The 16776-nt window shown below is 41.8% G+C and overlaps 1 protein-coding gene across 6 annotated transcripts; it reads left to right on the plus strand.

The window, feature by feature from the left end:
* Positions 1–4742: 4742 nt before the first annotated feature.
* LOC125739064 (complement C1q tumor necrosis factor-related protein 7) lies at positions 4743–16084 on the plus strand. Of its 6 annotated transcripts, none has more exons than XM_049008793.1 (4): positions 11041–11221; positions 11538–11756; positions 12845–13090; positions 14953–16084. In XM_049008793.1, the coding sequence occupies exons 2-4, from the start codon at positions 11750–11752 to the stop codon at positions 15579–15581; spliced, it is 882 nt and encodes a 293-aa protein (XP_048864750.1). In that variant the 5' UTR covers positions 11041–11221; positions 11538–11749; the 3' UTR covers positions 15582–16084. The 6 variants fall into 6 exon arrangements, with proteins under 6 accessions (XP_048864765.1, XP_048864758.1, XP_048864750.1 ...); XM_049008782.1 differs by lacking the exon at positions 11041–11221 and adding an exon at positions 11310–11382; XM_049008808.1 differs by lacking the exons at positions 11041–11221; positions 11538–11756 and adding an exon at positions 4743–4817.
* The last annotated feature ends 692 nt before the right edge of the window (positions 16085–16776 follow it).

A 16776-nucleotide genomic window follows, 5' to 3' on the forward strand; every position in this document is an offset into this window, starting at 1 on the left:
ATAATCAGAGCACTCCCTGCAGGTCTATCAGAATGGCGTCCTGTTTGTTGTCTTTACTAATGTGTCTGTTTTCTGAACACAGACAGGGTATAGTGTAGTGTAGTGTAATGTAGCATAGTGTAGTGTAGCATAGCGTAGTGTAGTGTAGTGTAGCGTAGTGTAGTGTAGCATAGTGTAGCGTAGTGTAGTGTAGCAGGGAGCCATGTTGGTGACTGGGCCCCGAAGGCAAAATGGCTGCAGATTTTTTATTACCCCAACAGCTGTCCTTGCACAGTGTGCTTTTTTTTAATAGCCTCTCACCTTGAAGATTTTTATTCCTGTTTAGAATTGCTTGTCTTGTCACATTATGGCTCCTACCAACCTGTACTGCAAAGAACAAGCTGTTTTAATGTTCAACCGGATATTTTTATTTTTTTTTGGGGGGGGGGGGGGGGGGGTGGGCTGTTACAAGGCAGCTGTGAGGTGTTCCAGGGTTGGATTTAAATGTATGCAAAAGCGTAACTTGCGAATTCACACCGGCCATGGACCAGTTTAGTCTTCAAGTTCCCCCACTGCACCTGGCCTGTCAGATGGGAAGACAAGTTTCCAAAAATAAATAAATACATAAATATTGTATACATTGTAAAGATAAGTATATACAAAGCTGAACTTCATTCCATGTTGATATACAAAGTGTCTTAAAATTCAACAGTAAACGAAACAGGCAAAATACTTCACTTTTAAAAATTAATTTTAACTTGGGGTGGGCGGAGACTCAATTTTCTAAACAACTTGCATACAATTGTAGGCTGTTGAGAATAAGTCTGAATAAATGTGGTAAAATGGACATTAGAAAATATTTTAGACATGGAGATGCTGCAGCTCAGTCATCCATGTTGCCAGGTAGCCAGTTAGCTGCAGCCAGCAGTGGCGACCTAAGCTCTACTGACAGATCAGGCGAGTTTGATCTCCCAGCTTGCTTAAAATTAAAACATAGGCCTTATACATTTTGTGTTTTCTAGAATCTGCTGACTTTGTATTATATGCACGTGGTTTTATTTGCGCAAACTAAATTTACAATGTGCTGCCCGTGGTTCTGACATGGAAGCCTGTCAGCTGCTTCAGCGAGTTTCTGTCAGTTGTTGTTTTAATGGTGTCATACCAGTATTATTAGCAATGCTGTTGGTGAGTGTAATTTACGATGCTTGGTCCGTCCGGCAAAATGGTTGTGGCATCGGGGGCTGATTCACACCAATGTCCTGCGTCAGTGAATGTGCCCAGAATCCTGGATCTGCCAACATCATTATCCTCTGCGACAGAAATGATGCTGTACAGGTGATTAAAGGCACAATACTGCCGTTTACACTGTTTCAAGGACAAGACTGAAGTGAAATGAAATTAAATTAAATGAAACTAAATAAAATTTAATTAAATGTAATGAAAAATTAACATATTGCGTTACTTCCCATCTTTATTATTATGAAACATGTGTCTGCTATTTCATTTAATAGAACGTCATTTGTGCCACATTTTAAAAGATAATTAAGTATGTCTAATTTTTTGCTAGATCAATTCGATTTGTCAAGAACTGCCACCAGGAACTGGCCTGGATCCAGTCACGCTTCTGTTTTTTGGCAGCTGCATGCTCTGTGCTGTGTGCTGATTGCCATATAAATGCGGCTCTAGCCTGTTTACGCCAGCGGACCCTGAATCCATGGTGCACGGCACCCTCTATTGCATGTACATGGTACTGCAGCCCACGATATTTTCACTTTACGGCCTGCTATTGAGTGTCTGTTTTTATCTTGAATCTGATTCTTTCTTTTCTACTTCAGATGTAAATGTCTTAGTTTTCTTTTTGTATTTGCCGTTAACATTGATATTTGCTTGTAATATTTCTTTCATGATATGTTCTCATGCAGCCATAGCCAACAGCCAATCCACAGCCTTGCAGTTCTCCCATATATCTCTGTCTGGAACAATACCACTGCCCTCACTCCCAGTCTGAACAACCTCAAACTGTATGAGTCGTCCTTTTTAATTGCAAATACCATAACTTTTCAGCTAGAAGTCACCTATGTTTTGTTTTATTAGACTTTAATGAGCATTGCAACATCTTGTTAATGATAGGTCAAGAATAGTTCAGCAAAAGAAGCCATTAACTTTGATGTGTAATTTATGTTTTACTTTTTAAAATTGGTATTCATTATTCAGGAACAGGAGAACACAGTTTCTTTGGTAACATGATACTTTTAAGAAGGGCAAGGAAACACCTGGTCATTTATGCAGGATAATTTGGATATATTTATATAATTTCAGGTAAAAAAAAAACTACTGAGATTAGATACTAAGAGAAGTGCTTCATTCATTATCCAACTTGACTTGACCCTGATACATTTCAGCACCTCTTTTACCGGGTGTGATGTGGCCTCGGATGAGCTCATTAACAGCAAATTTCAACATTTTTTTTCTGTTTTTGAGGTGAGACCCCCAATGACGTAAGGTAAGGCTTTCTCATCATATATTACAGTTTTGAGAATCAAAACTCACTCAGTTCTCATTTAATGCAATGAAGAACTTTCATTAATTTGCAAAAACTCACTAAGTGGACAGAAACTCTATCAAAAAACTTATCCTGTAAATTGAATGAGTTTTGGAAATGTGCAATGTCATACCACACTGTACGTAACATGTATTAGGACTATGTAGAACATATATAGTAAGTAATATGGCTTGATATATACAATAGGTCTGGCAGGTCTCGTGAAGCATGCTGCTTTAACAAACTGGTAGCCTTTCCTCCTCTGAGTTATTCTTGGCCCTTCTGATTTGCAAAGGGGATGGGTGGGGCCCTTAAACATGCAAGGGCGTGGTGTTCGTCTGGACGCCTGACTTGTTGAGCAGGAAGCAAAGAACGTCAGACTCAGACAGTTTCCTGGTCCAGTTCATTGAGAGCACACTCTGTTCCACAGCAGCTACATCCCCGGACTCTTGCTTACGGCGATCGCTGGCTCAGCCATCTTCTCCAGCCAGCTCGCATCCATCGTACGAGGCACATGGGGCGGCTTTGTGTCCATTCCCCGGAACCCATATGATGACATCTGTGTCCTTGTGGGCTATTTATTTGTTGACATAACAGACTATAGCTAACGGTACTCGAGATTCCCCCTGGGAACTGTACTGTAAGCTTAGGGAAGGCCTAAGTCTTTGAACATGATTCACAGAAAAAAGAAAAGTCTGGCTGGTTGGTCAACCGTCGCTCCTGCAGGCTTGGCCACCTTCACTGGCTGGAGGCCCCGGCTTCCGAAGGCGGGCAGGAAGGTCGATGTTTGTAGCCGCCGGCCCACAGCCAATCTACATCTGTATGTCTGGGACAGGATGCCGTCGTCATGGCAACGAATGACAAGCACCATGGGTAGAGTGGGCTGTTGTCCGAATGAGTGAGAGACTGGGTGGAGGTGCTGAAGCAGAATGCATGCACTGGAGGCTCGGTGTAATGAAGTGGTACAGACCTTTGGAACAGAAGAGTAGATATAATTTTACTATACAAGGCCAAGATGTATTCAGCAGACACCTTCATCCTTTGAGAGATCAGGGTCAGCCAGTTGCTGGAACAATTGGGAATGTTCAAAGGCCCAACAGCAAAATCACTCTGCAACCCTGACATTTGAACCACTGACCTCCTACTTAAAGGGATAGCATCTTAACCCACTACAGAGGCACGCAACACTACTAGATATTTATAAGTAAAAAAAACATATTGTCCAATGGATTGAAATTTTAGTTTTGAACCATGAGACATGATTTTAAATCCAGAGATGGTTTACCTACTGGACTGTGGCCCTCCCTGACTGTGAGCTTCTGTATGGTGCAGCACAACTCGGTCGTGATCTTCCGGGATAATGGCTAAGTAGCCTCCTCTGGACCATACAGTATTTGGGAAGCACACAGAAGGCCAGTTAGTGCTATGGTCTTCATTATATTATTGTGGGTTTAATGTGTTCTCTGCAGCTTAGCGTGGGAAATCTCTTTCTGTGAAACATCCGCCAGATTCCGGAATTCCAAGAAGCTGTCCCGAGGGAGAAATGTAGTCCTCCCGCTTTGTTTATGCCTCAATACCACCATCTAGTGGATATTGCCAGGTAGTGCTATTTAATGAAGAAAGTAGCCCGTTGGTCAGCGTTAAATACTGCAGTTCTGGTATGACAGGACAGTACAATCTGATTATTTTTTTCTTACTCATTTGTGTGATTTGCTTGGGCAAGTGTTCAACCCAAAATGACTTGCAATGGCACCTATTTATTTTGACTGAAGCAATGCATTTTGAGTACTGCTCTTAAAGGTACAACAGCAGAACAAAACTAAAATGGACAAGGCAAACAATGTAACTGCGTATATTATAAATTGGGATGAAATTCGGGTTTCAGTTTCTGTTTAGGTTAGGTTCTGAACAAATATCTTAATTCAGCTATGGCGTTTTTAAGAAAACATTGTGAAAATTATAATAGCTACAAAATCAACACTAAAACCAAAACAAAACACCTAGTTATTGGGGTTTGCCCTTGCAGCGCAATATAGGTCATATAACTTCATTATTAAGATATAGTCACTAACTGAAAAGCAACTCAAAGAACCTTTAATATTCTGGTTTAAGCTGGTGTTTATGTACCAATACTGTCGCATTGTAGGCGCAGACACACTGTGTGTTTTAAGGGGGGGGGGGGGGGGGGGGTCTAGCTTGAAATAAGAGCTTGTAAGATGGGCAAAAAGGGGAGAAAAGCTGTTCATGGTAAGATTGGATCAGATGTTTCTGCAACGTGATCTTACAACATAACAGGGTGAGTCTTGTTCACAGATGTTTGGAAAAGAAATGATAAGAAAAATGAGAAAAGGAAACCGAATGAGCGTGCATGCGTGGGCGGGGCGTGAGTATAGTGAGTATAGTGAGTATGAGGGGGAAAAACGGGAAATCAAGAAGAAGGGGACATAGACCTCGTCTGCAAGGACGCTGAGAATACTGGGAACACTGGGAGAGAGGCTGAGGGCAGACACACACACACACACATGGTGGAAAGGGACACGCACTAAGGTAAGGATCGCCTATGATGTCACTTACTTCCCACCCAAGATCGAAAGCCAAGATATGGAGAGAGCTGTACAGCTTAGATAAAATGAAAAATGCATCAGTAGGCAGTGTGAGAGATTAAATCAGCCTTCAAGTTGGTTTGAGACCCTGCTGGGAAATAAGATAAGATTAACTTTATTGATCAGAAAAAAGACTACCAGTTTGTACCTTTGCTGTCACTGGGGCTACACCCCCAAGGGTCAGCCAATTGTACCCTATAGCTGTAGGTAAATGTGCCTTTCAAGATACGGACATGGACTAAGAGGAGCATTTCTGTACCACTGTGGGTACATTGATGCTGTTTTTACCTTGAGGATGTTCTGCAGAGTCATTTTCTGTACCTTAAAAGGTACATTTACATACAGCTAGGATACCACTGGCAGTACCTTGAAGCTACAGCCCCAATGACAGCAACGGTACAAATTAGTACCCTTTTTGTCTGACAGTGTAGGGAGAATTGTTTGTGCATACAGCGGCAAGGTACATAAAGTGCAAACAAACATATAGGCCTAGTGCAAAACAAAATGTGCAAATACAGTATACATAGTGCAAACAAAATTACATCTTAGCCTAAAACTGCTCCAATACAAAACACAACAAGTTGGGCACAACATCTCACATTTTGCTGTCCAAACAAATATAAGGGTAAGTCCACTTAGGCTAAAGAACCTCAAAATAAACTCAGTAACATCCTCAGAACTGATCCATGAAATTGACCCCCCTCAAAAGTTATTTCCACAAGAGGTTTCATTAAAATATTTTTTGTTGGCCAGAAAGCTAAGATTCAAATCTGTTTTAATGGAGCAGGAATCCTGGACATTAATTAAAACCAACAGAGGACAAGGCTCAGAAAGTGCCAGAAGTCGTTCATTGCCTTGGATGATTTCATAAATTCAAGTCTGAAGAAAGTAAGAAACGACCCACTTGAGAAATTAACAATATCAAAGGAGTTAAGCAATATCTAGCAAAGTAGTGTCAAATATTTTTTGTGTCCTAATGTTTATTCCAGGCCATTCTTCCTAAATTAAATGGCCAGAATTAACATTATACTACAATTTTGAAACACTGAATAAGGTTCCAGTACCTTATATGCTTGGAACACAAAGCTGAAATCTTGTTTTGCATGTACGCATTGTTCCCAAAATGCAGAAAGTCAAACTAAGGACTAAAAAAACCTTCCCACACAGAGTCTATCAGCGGTTAAATACAGGATCATCTAAAAGCATTTTTACACAACACGATGAAACATCGTACACATGCAACATGTCAAAATGCTATTATTCAGACTGACATTCAATAAACACAAAAAAAAACGAATTTCCCAGAAACATGCATGGTTCTGTGAGACCTGCACCATGTCTGTGCGCCACCAGATTTGAGAAAAATCCGGATTTTTCTTTATCCAAGGATTCTGTGTTTATAACATCGTCTGAGTACTTGCAGTGTGAGTTATACATTTGGCTGAAGAATTTCAGTGAAACTGAGGGAATTGGCTGTGTCTTATTTCCGACGATTCCAGGACACGTTTACAGGATTTCTCTCTTAAGTTTGCTCCACCTAGATCCATCAATATTTGTGAGGGCTTACATGACAAATAGATTTTACATTTTAAACCTTGAGATGTGCTGTACTCTTGTAACTCAAAGGTGTTTCACAAAAAGTAGCATTATATAGCTTTTAGAATGTGAAGCAATCTTTAGATTAAAAAACATTTTTAACTAAAATTAGAAGTAAACCGTGTACTATATGGTATCTTAATAATGGTGGCTGGATAAGTTTTGCTTTAAGATGCCCAGAGACTGAAGATGTCTGGGATCTATCGATAACCAGCTGGTTAAACCAAATTTGTTACTTGTAGTTGTTACTTTCCTGGTTACTATATGGGTATCTAACTGGAGCTGGTTATTAGTACATTAATTTCATTATATGTGGAACTTTCTCCATTGTTTTACTATCCCAAAGCAATATTAGTAAGTGGTAATTAATATTTCCATGGTTACTGAAACGACATTTGTCATAAATGGTCATGTGCAAAAAGCTAAGGAAATAGCCTTTGCTTACTGCTGAATATGTGATTTATATGAATATCTGAGTATAAATCAGTTTGCAGACTCACAGGTACCTGTAAATACCCCCATTCTGAAACACAAGCTCTGTGGATAATGGGCTCTGTGAAGAGGATGGTGAGGCTCTTGTTCATTCTTTCTGTGGATGTTTTTTTTTTTACTTTTTTGAATGTGGTGTGAAAGTTTCCATGACTTTTCAGATGATTGTTTTACAAGCTAATTCAGTCTTGAGGATGACATGTAGATTTCATCATGCTATGATGCCACAAGGCCGGTTCTAAGGGAATGATTATTGTAACTACTTGGCTTTGGATGAACTGAACTGTCAGCGCTGTCTCTCTAACTTCACACCCCCCTGTGGAATTGGATTGCTGACGTTCAGGGTCTCCCCATGCCTGCGTTCCCACTTGCCTCTCCCTCCTACTTATGCTGCCATAGCCACATCTGCTGGAGCTTACATATTGCATTCACCTAACTCTTTGCACTGCCTCTAGTCTCCTCTACTTTAGCTAACTGCACATTTTATTTCCCTCACTCCTCCTGGGCTGTTCTGCCTGGAGACCCAAAAAATCATGATATTCTGCCCACCCTTCTGCCTGTGACATCTCTCCTGTATGCCCTGCTGCTGTACCACTGTTCATCCTGCCATCTGAAGCAGCACCAGCACCTGCCTGCCATCACCTGCCTGCCCCCCACTTTGAGACACTAATGTTAAAATTGGGACAGTGTGAATTGGGACTTTGCCATCTTGCCCACTTGACTTCCTCTGCCGGCCCCTGGAGGATGGGCTCCCCCTTTGAATCTGGTTCCTCCCAAGGTTTCTTCCTTCTAGGGAGTTTTTCCTTGTCACTGTCACCTCTGGCTTACTCACTGGGGGCTTTGGGGAGGGATAATGTAATACTGAGATAATGTAATACTGTGAATATGCTCTGTACAAATAGAATTGAATTGAACTGAATTGAGTTGAATCAGCTTACGATGCAGAAGAAGCAGCAGAAATGCATTTAGTTTTCCAGCAGATTTTTGTGAAATACGCCTGAGATGTTGGAACGTCATAAACCTGCTTTAACATTTTTATAAATTTCCAGCAGAACCAGAAAAATGCAGTAAGCGGATTACAATGGTCAGATGGGAGAACTCGCAGTATTATTTTGTGTATTATTTATATTTATGAATTAAGTATTTTTTGTATGATTCATTTATTAAAATTGGATTTTGGCTTGCAATTGATTTAATTAGTTTATGGGCTATTCTAAGGGAATGCAGTGCATTATTTCTTTACTTCAATTCAAACCTTGAGATATTTTATTATATCTATGCATCCATCCATCTATCCATCCATCCATCCATCCATCCATCAATTATCTGCCGCTTATCCTGGGTCGGGTCACGAAGACAACAGTCTAACTAGGGATGCCCAGACCTCCCTCTCACCAGCCAGCTCCTCCGGGGGAATACCAAGGCGTTCCCAGGCCAGCTGAGAGATCAGTAATCTCTCCAGTGTCTACTGGGTCTGCCCCGGGGCCTCCTCCCGGTTGGACATGTCTAGGGAGGTGTCCAGGAAGCATCCTAGATAGATGCTCAAACCACCTCAACTGTCTCTTTTCAATGCAGAGGAGCAGTGACTGTACTCTGAGACTGAATGTCCGAGCTCCTTCAACCTGTTTCTAAGGCTGAGCCCGGCCACCTTGAAGAGGAAACTCATTTCTGACGCTCTTATCCGCAATCTCATTCTCTTGGTCACTACCTAAAGCTCGTGATCATGAAATTGGGGTAGAAACATAGATCAACCCGTAAATCAATTGCTTTGCCTTCCAGCTCAGCTCTCCATTTGAGGCAACAGAATGGTACAGCATCCGCATTACTACTGATGCTGCACCGATCCGCCTGTCAATGTCTTCTTCCCTCACTGGCGAACAAGACTCCAAGACACTTAAACTCCTCCACTTGAAGCAGTACCTCATCTCCCACCAGGAGGGGGCAATCCTTCCCTTGCCTGACTTTATCTCCATTTGAGCTTTCCACCCCTGCTGTAAACAGCATGGGTAAAACCCTGCTTCCCCCTCCTGAGACGCCCGAATGCAGAATGTTTATGAGGCCGACCGAAAGTCCTTCTCCATGGCCTCACAACCGAAAGTCCTTCTCCATGGCCTTACCAAGCTCCTCTGCCAAATCCACTTTCCTCTTGGCCTGCCAGTATCTGTCAGTTCATTCAGGAGTCCCACAAGCTAACCAAGCTTGGAATGCCTCCTTCTCCAGCCTGATAGCTCCATTACCGCCGGTGTCCACCACCAGGTTTGGGGATTGCCACCACGACAGACACCAACAACCTTGCGGTCACAGCACCGTACCACTGCCTCAGCTATGGAGTTCCAGAACATAGCCCATTGAGGCTCCAAGTCCCCTGACTCCCTCAGGATGCAGGAGAGGTTTTGCAAGAGGTGCAAGTTGAATATCTCCTGGACAGGGACCTCCCAGCACCCCTCCCTATATGTTTGGGTCTCCTAAGTCTATTTGGCATCTTTCCTCACCATCGGATCAAACTCAGCACCAGGTGGTGATCAGTTGACAGTTCAGTTCCTCTCTTCATCCGAGTGTCAAAAACATGCAAACGCAGATCCGACAATATGATTACAAAATCAATCATCAAACTGCAGCATGGGGTGATCTGGTGCCAAGTGCACCTATGAATATCGTTTTGTTCAAATGTGGTGTTTGTTATGGACAAACAGTGTTTAGTACAGAAGTCCAATTACAGACCACCACTCTCACCATATCGACCAGCCCTTGGCTGATTGATTTGTAGTCAATTCATTTACACACAACTGTTTAACTTGCTGTCCGTCTGTCAATAGACATTGCAACATTAATAAGATGTTAATAATAAATAATCTAAAATCTAATAACTCTCACCTTTGATAGGATTAGCAAGAAATATTTTCCGGAAATTTCCTCTGTACCAGTCCCGTGTACATGACCAGCCAGTTTTTTTCATCTAGACTTTTTAAATCAATTACACTTGACATAACCGTTAACAGAACCCAAGACTAGGTTTCAGTCAGTGACCTGTGCGCAGCTGGGAAATGTGTATGGGGGCGAAATATGGGGGGGAGGAGGCCTTGCAGATCTATGGACATGACAATCATAAATATATTATTTGTTTTTTATGTAAATAGTAAGTTTTGTTCCCTGGTAATGTTTACTGTGTAGTACGTGTGTTGTTGTTAGTACCCCCCCCCCCCCCCCAACTGAGTATTGCTGTTCTCCTTGTGTGTGTGCCGCTGCTCCTTTTTATAAAGACCTGTCTCCTCCTATTATTAATCAAATCATGCCTCACACCATTCGTATTACAATACATACACACCTTCTGATAGAAAAAAAAATTAATTTAAAAAATGTTTCCACCCTTAATCATATACAAAGGAAACATAATACCCACAAACAATACATGAAAAACAATTGATTGTTGTGATTTTTGTTGCATAAATGTATTACAGGGTTTTTGGATTTTTCAAATGGAATTCCAAATGGAAAAGACATAAATAGCTTATAAGTATGTCTTCAACTGATAATATAGCTATAGGCCGACATGTTTTATAGATACCTCATTAAGGGCTGAGCACCATGTGATTGAATAAATTAGTGTAAAATGGCTTGTTAAGATAGAAATAAATGTTAGAAATGCTTGCTTGTCACCTTAAAAACAAGATACTTTAATATGGATCAACTGCAATAGCGGGATAGAAGGTGACTTTTCTTTAGCATATCTAATTATTAGCTTTCTTGTTTAATTTAGAATTACTGTTTACTTTGATGATTATTTGCAGCATGATTTTTTTTTCAGAAAGATGCTCGAGGCTCATATAAAGATATGACTTATCACACATCGTTTTATTCCCAGATATAAGCATAGTGAGTCATTTCTTGACACGTTGCTCGACGAAGCGGCCCTTGGCGCTATTTTAATAAGCCACAGTTTCCCGGACATATGGATAAATCTGAAAAAGATCTAAGAAGCCTTTACTTGTAAATCTTTTCAGTTATTTATTGGGTGAGTTATTTATTACGCACCGTAATTGGCTTTGCTAATTATTCTTGAGCAATAAAAAACAACATTATGTTCGCCTTCGATCAAGTCCAAGGCGTCCATTTTATATGGCCATTAATTAAGCGAGGTACTAACGCATACCGCCCAAAAACAGTGTCTTCCAGGTATGCGCCGTTTTTAAGATTTCGTGATAAGGCTATTATGAAAATACACACACACATATAATATAGCTGCTGCTATCTTATTGCTGAAGTATGCACTCCAATAGAGCTAATTTTGCACCTTGCTTTGCTGCTGGTCAATAACACTGGGGGTGGAGGCTTAACAGGACGGGAGGATGGAAATCGAGTTCATTTCTCCGAAACGGGACACACTGAAGCGACACTAAACGAGAACCTGGGGAGCATGACGTATCTCCCATTGTCGAAGACGGCTAGACATTATGAGCCAGCAAGGCAAAAGGATCGGCGAGAAGCGTGTCCTGTTGTGTAACAATATCTGGCTGGATGCGTGGGGACCTTTGCACAAGCGATGTGTGGTATGTATTATGATTAATACAGTGTCTGTGCTCCTTAAACCGGTTTTTATGCAGGGCATAATTTTAAGATGTTTTACCCTTTTAATTGTTGTGGTTTTTGTTTGTTTGTTTGTTCATTTGTGACATAAGAAGGCGTTAGGAGTGGAAGTTAACACCTGAAACACGTGCTTCTGCTGAGCATGTTACTGATTTAATACAAAAGTTCCGGCAAAAGTTGCGCATAGAGGTGGTCCACAGATCTTACAATTGTTCGTTAAGTAACATGTTTGCATTTCGCAATTGAATGTTATAATAATGTAATGGTTTATCTGCTATTTCAGTTTCTGGCATCCCATCCAGCGTGTTATTTGCTTGTGTATATCTCCCAGGCGTTGTCACCTGTTACTGCATAATGAAAAAACAATAGATGGATATTATAATGTTTAGCCTGGACATTCAACGTCTGTAGGTAATCTGGATGAGATCACAACATTTAATGCATGTACCTATATCGGCTTGAGAGTCGAGAGGGCATTCTTGTGTTAATCACTAAAGAGCCTAGTTTCATCCATTCGTGCAGCTTGACCGAAAGCTAAAACGATTTAGATTCTTCTGCTTTCACACTTCTTTTACCAGTGCCGCCTTATGTCACTTTCGGTTCACTATTACTTCAGCTTTTCTGCTAGTGCAAAAGGTTAACGGCAGCAACATTCTACAGTATTCGAGGGGTCCTCACAGAACATCTGGCTGTCAGATATGGATTTCTGCAGCTCTGTGCTTTCTCTGTGGGATTGTCACTGTTTATAAAAAAGAACCAGAGCTTTAGTCGGTGGAATCTCCTCAGTCAGTGAAAATGATTTCCAGCATGATGTATCAAATCAATGACACTTTCCTCATTAAGGCAGAAGTGCAGTCATAATATTTGTGTACCACAGGGGTGTGAAAAGTGCTATTTTACTAGTTCTTTATTGGTTTTAGCTCTGCACCTGGACTTAATCATTTGATTGAGGTCATTAGTTGGATGGCTAATCACTGCATGTGGTGTCTCACCCTGAAACAAGTCCATTTAAAAGGCCGACGGTCTCTTCCCCCCCCCGTCCTCTCTGCAGACCTCAGGATGTGGCTGCTGATGGCTGCATTCGGCCTCAGTCTGTGCCACTGTGTTGGGGGGCAGCTTCTGGAGACCAGAGCCAAAAGGGTCCTACCACAGCTCATCTGCAGCGTCCCGGGGCTGCCGGGGACTCCAGGCAAGCTGGGGCCCAGCGGGGCTCCTGGTGCAGAGGGGCTCATCGGCATCCCAGGGCGAGATGGGAGAGACGGCAGGAAGGGGGAGAAGGGCGAGAAGGGGGACACAGGTACTGCAACATGTACACTATTAATAACACTGCGGTAAAGTATGTCAGAATGGACATGGATGTAATGTAATATGGCAGCAGCTCTATCACATTGATATGCTAATCATTCTGTTGCTTTACATTTTTATGTTAATATAGTGTTTAATGTAATTAATTCTGCTGCATACATGAAACTCCACTTTAAGGGATAGTACTATTCCCATTTGATTTGTGTTATGTTAGTTGAGTCACAGCACATCATGGAGCAGGTGAAGTCAGCTGGGCTTGAATGGAATGAGACATGCTGGGGTTTCCATGGTTACTATACATTTTGTTTCCCTCTGTTTTCTAATACATGGGGTAAAATTGGAAACATGAACAGCAGCTGTTTTGATCATTGCTGGGGAGTCCTGCTTCTGGGCCCTCTGGCTCTATGGAGCTTCGCTGTCCTCCCCAGCCACACCGCATCTGTGTTTTACAGCACTTAGCCAGCCAACTAAATGAGGGGTGTTCACCAGGGGGAGCTGTAGGAAAGGTGCATGACTTTGTACTGTGCTTTTCACTATTTATAAAAACTTCCAAAGAGGGGAACAGGCTATATGGACACTGACCTGGTCTGCAGGTATCAGCTAACTTAGCAGTTAAAAAGGAACAGATGACTTAAGGGCAAAGCCAAGTCAAATCTAAGGAGCCCGCCAGGTTGTTGCTATGGAGACCCTAATGACACGCCCCACTCTAAGATGCCTGATCTGTGCAGCTGTGGGACATTAAGCATACCATATAATATGGAAAACTATCGTACCCTGTTGGATCTGTTTCCCATTAACACTTATATGTGTCTTCTATCTCAACGGCGCCATCTCTGACCACATTTGCTCATGACTCATTCTTGGTGTATTGTTGTTCGCCCAGCGTTTTCTCATTAATGTTATTTATGAGCAGTTTGACATGCACAATGACTTTTAGTTGTCAGCGTCTGTTTTTTACCGATGACTGGTTAATACTTTCTTTTCTGTTTCTGCTAATTAACTATGTTACTTTAGGGCCGGAACCCTGTGTAACGTAATTCTTTCCCTGTTCCACCACAAAGGATTCAGCTCAAGAGCTGTGTGGTAATCAGCACAAGGAGTTTGCAAGGAGTTAAATTCACATATTGTTTTACTCTAAAGCAGGAGTGTCAAACTCCAGTCCTGCAGAGCTGGAGCCCTGCACATTTTTTGGTTTCCGATCATTTAACACACCTAAAACTCAACCTAAAAACTCTTAATAGAGCACTAATAAAACTTACACTAAAGAAGAGGACTATATGTTTATGTCAAAGGATAGAAGTTGGACAGTACTGTGTGTGACCGATTTAATGAGACACAAACAAGACATGAGTGCTAATCAAGAGTATATAACTAATGCTTCCACTTCTGTTAATGAAGAATGCAGCCTTTCTAAGGTCGGAGTTGTTGAGGTTCCTCCGACTTTCTGAGTCAGGACTCTGATTTCAGGGGGCAATTCAAGTGAAAATTCCGACAAGGAACACAGAAATTTCAACTTCCTTGTTCAAATGACATGCATCATTCGGCAGTGGTGTCTTAATGGTTAGGGAAGCGCACTTGTAATTGAAAGATTGCAGGTTCAAATCCGCGACTAGCAAGGTACCACTGAGGTACCCTGAGCAAGGTACTGCTACCCGAGCACTGAATTAGCCGCCCCCTGCTATGTCACATTCTCACATATGGGTTAAATCCAGGGGACGCATTTTGTTGTTGTGCAATGTGGTGTGTCAACAATGACAATTAACCACTAAATTCACAAATTCTATCATTATGTTTTTCCAACCCAGGGGAATCATGGGAACTGTAGTATGAGAGTAACGGGCTGCTCTTTTCCAGGTGTGAAAGGGAAAGCAGGTCCCATGGGCAAGATGGGTGAGCGTGGTGATCAAGGCCTGATGGGGAAGAGAGGCCCCAGTGGCATGGATGGGGACAAGGGCCCGTCGGGCCCCATGGGCCCCCCAGGGCAAAAGGGAGATAAGGGTCAACGGGGAGCTCAGGGCCAACCGGGCATCTGCCGCTGTGGCAGCCTGGTACCCAAAGTAGCCTTTTCTGTGGGCATCACTACTAGCTACCCGGTGGAGCGGACACCCATCCGCTTCAACAAGGTCCTGTTTAATGAGGGCAGCCACTACAACACACAGTCCGGAAAGTTCATCTGTGCCTACCCCGGAACCTACTACTTCTCCTATGACATCACCCTTGCCAACAAGCACCTGGCCATCAGCCTCGTGCACAATGGCCAGTACCGCATCAAGACTTATGACGCCAACACAGGCAACCATGACGTAGCCTCTGGCTCCACAGTCATGCAGCTCAACCCAGAGGATGAGGTGTGGTTGGAGATCTTCTACGCAGACCAGAATGGATTGTTCTCCGACCCCGGCTGGTCTGACAGCCTGTTCTCCGGATTCCTTCTGTACGCCGACACAAATTATTTGGACACGCTGTCGGAGGACTATGCGTAACAAAGGATTGTGGGTTGGGACTTATGGGTGACTCTTAGCTGTTCATCATCTCATGAACAGAAAGACTGGCAGAAGTATATATGAAATGTAGCAGTAACCACGATGGTTAAACATATGCCAGATTAAGCTATGTGTAAGCCAATCAGCTTTCCCCTTTACAGTAATGCTGCATAACAGAATGCCCCATGGACTGAATATTCCATTTTGTGAGATTAAATTGAGCTGACAGCATATCTCACTAATGTGAGGTATTTATTTGGAAAAGCTCCATGGAAAAAGAACTGGGTTGCATGTATATTTATTAATTTCATTACCATTAATAATGTGAAAGTAACAACTAGTAATAGGACAAAAGAAGCTTGAAAACCAAAGATGAGCAGAGTTACACTGTAAGTCATATCACAGGGTAGGTTGTGCCTCCCCCCTCCCCCAATATCAAACTTCCTCCTACATCCTTGTTTATGCAGAATATTTTACCTTTTGAAATAAATCAGTGGGTGGAATCATTGTGTACTGTCAAGCAATCAATGGTACGTATACACACCCATGCGCATACATTGGTTTTTATGTGCAAATGAATGATCTCTTGATATGTTTTCTAGAAATGTGCAGAAATATAAAAATTTTCTGTGCAACTTTTTTCATTCTTAATAATGACCGTCATAAAGCCAGAAACATGAAATGCAAAAACCGCATGTACACTTTTTCATAACACTTTAAAAATAGATTTTTATTTATAACTATACGAAGAGCATATATTAAAAAGTATTGACATCACTTGACAAATGCATCTGTTCATTTATTGCAATATGCAGCATGTGTTATTCATTTTCACAAGTATATCATCCGTTCGTCTTTCAACCATTTACCAGTCAAACGTCATAGTAAAGTAATTATTTAGAGCAGTTTTATAAAGCAGGGCTCCGCCATGATTATTTTTGATGATTGGGGGTGGGGAACTTTGACAAAACAAATTTGGCCCATAAACCCACTCGTCCAGGCCTTCAAAAAGGGCTGTAACTAATAACTAGCGGTGTGACCAATAAGTGTTATTGATTTTCACAAATATATCTTCCATTTGTCTTTCAACCACTTACTAGTGCAACATATCACAGTAACACTAATTATTTAGTATAGCTTTTATGGCTTTATGATCTTGTACATTATAAGAAAGTATGTGAAATCATTTTTAATC

This window comes from Brienomyrus brachyistius, chromosome 1 (assembly GCF_023856365.1).
Source record: "Brienomyrus brachyistius isolate T26 chromosome 1, BBRACH_0.4, whole genome shotgun sequence".
In the NCBI taxonomy this organism is placed as follows: Eukaryota; Metazoa; Chordata; class Actinopteri; order Osteoglossiformes; family Mormyridae; genus Brienomyrus; species Brienomyrus brachyistius.